Consider the following 1,480-nt stretch of genomic DNA (forward strand, 5'->3'; position numbering starts at 1 on the left):
CTTGACCATCTGGTCACTGTGACATAATCCTTAAACTTAATGCCAATGTATTTCTTCAGCCCTATGGCTCTCTTCACATGATATGAGTCATGCATTGTACCTATTAGTGAAAATGATGACATCAAGGAAAGAAGAAATCATCCGCAGTATGTCAACTGGAGGAAAATCAGAGAGCTCATAGTCTAGCAGCCATCAAGGGAGAAATCAATCACCTTCTGAAATTTTGGACCAGAAGTCTTACGGAGACCTGTGTTGTCAGCAGGTGTAGACTGTTGTGAGATAGATGGTCTGTGTATCTTGCAGCATGCTGTGGTAAAGATTGTGAGAGAGAAATACTTGAGGACAACATCATTTGAAAGCCAGGAAGAACTTCAGACATTTATCAGTGAGCTCTATGTCTTCTTAGTAGATCAGATGCATGTGGCCCTAAACCAGGTAGGTATCAACAGCTGAGAGCCCTTCCTTTTCTGTAGAACATTGAATACACCTAGGTGTGTTAGAACCAGAATTCCATTCTCTGGATTCTCAGCCCAGGTCTTTCTCCCTTTCTCCCTCAAACCATATGGCCACCGTGACATAATGCTTAAACTTAATGCCACGCCGATGAATGGTTTCTTCCTTCCTAGCTTCCTTTCCTCCTTTATTCAATAAATATTTATTGAGGTCTCTGGTCTAGGTGTTAGACACTGAAAGCTCCAAGATGAATAAGAAACTGCCTAACCTATAAGACTAATTTTAGGAAGAACAAGGGGATATGCATTTAAAATTTCTTTGAAAAATAAATTTTATAACTTTCAAAACTATGATAAAATTATCAAAAACAGATAAAACAGTTAATGTAAATTGTGAAATGAAAATATGATTCCACTTATTCTGGGAATATGTGCAATTCACAAATCTCTCTCAAGATAGTAAAAACAAAGAAAAACTATAAGCTTTCAGATATTATAGCCAAATGGTCATGACACTTGAAATATGCCTTTTATTATTTGACTGGTAGTCTGCTCTCCATCCACCCTTCTGTTTATGTCTTTAATTGTAGAGCACATCTTGCATTCATTTGCTTATTTTTGTATATTTTCAGTTGTGGTTTATTGGAAAATAATGAGTGCCCCTGGTAGTCTATAACCAGAGATGCCTTCTCAAAACCTCTATTCCAGCGGTTCTCAACCTGTGGGTCATGATCCCTTTGGGGGGTGAACGATCCTTTCACAGGGGTCACCTAAATACATCCTGAATATCAGATATTTACATTACGATTCATAACAGTAGCAAAATTACAGTTATGAAGTAGCAACAAAAATAATTTTATGGTTGGGAGTCACCACAACATGAGGAACTGTATTAAAGGGTCGCAGCATTAGGAAGGTTGAGAACCACTGCTCTATTCTGTTTGCTCTTTCCTTCATTGTTGTTTGTTTGTTTTGAGACAGAGTCTCACTATGTTGCCCCTGGTAGAGTGCCTTGGCATCACAGCTCA

The 1,480-nt window shown here is 38.3% G+C and overlaps 1 protein-coding gene across 3 annotated transcripts in view; it reads left to right on the forward strand.

Annotated features, from left to right (window-relative positions):
* Window positions 1–1,480, forward strand: part of CFAP70 (cilia and flagella associated protein 70) — a 103,097-nt gene that overhangs the window by 67,920 nt on the left and 33,697 nt on the right. For all 3 annotated transcript variants that reach the window (XM_023509565.1, XM_023509566.1, XM_003783561.3), the window contains one exon: window positions 304–435. In XM_023509565.1, the coding sequence (XP_023365333.1) occupies window positions 304–435 (132 nt within the window). The remainder of the gene's footprint in view (window positions 1–303; window positions 436–1,480) is intronic.

This window comes from Otolemur garnettii, unplaced genomic scaffold (genome assembly GCF_000181295.1).
Source record: "Otolemur garnettii isolate 467f Iridium unplaced genomic scaffold, OtoGar3 scaffold00008, whole genome shotgun sequence".
Classification (NCBI taxonomy): domain Eukaryota; kingdom Metazoa; phylum Chordata; class Mammalia; order Primates; family Galagidae; genus Otolemur; species Otolemur garnettii.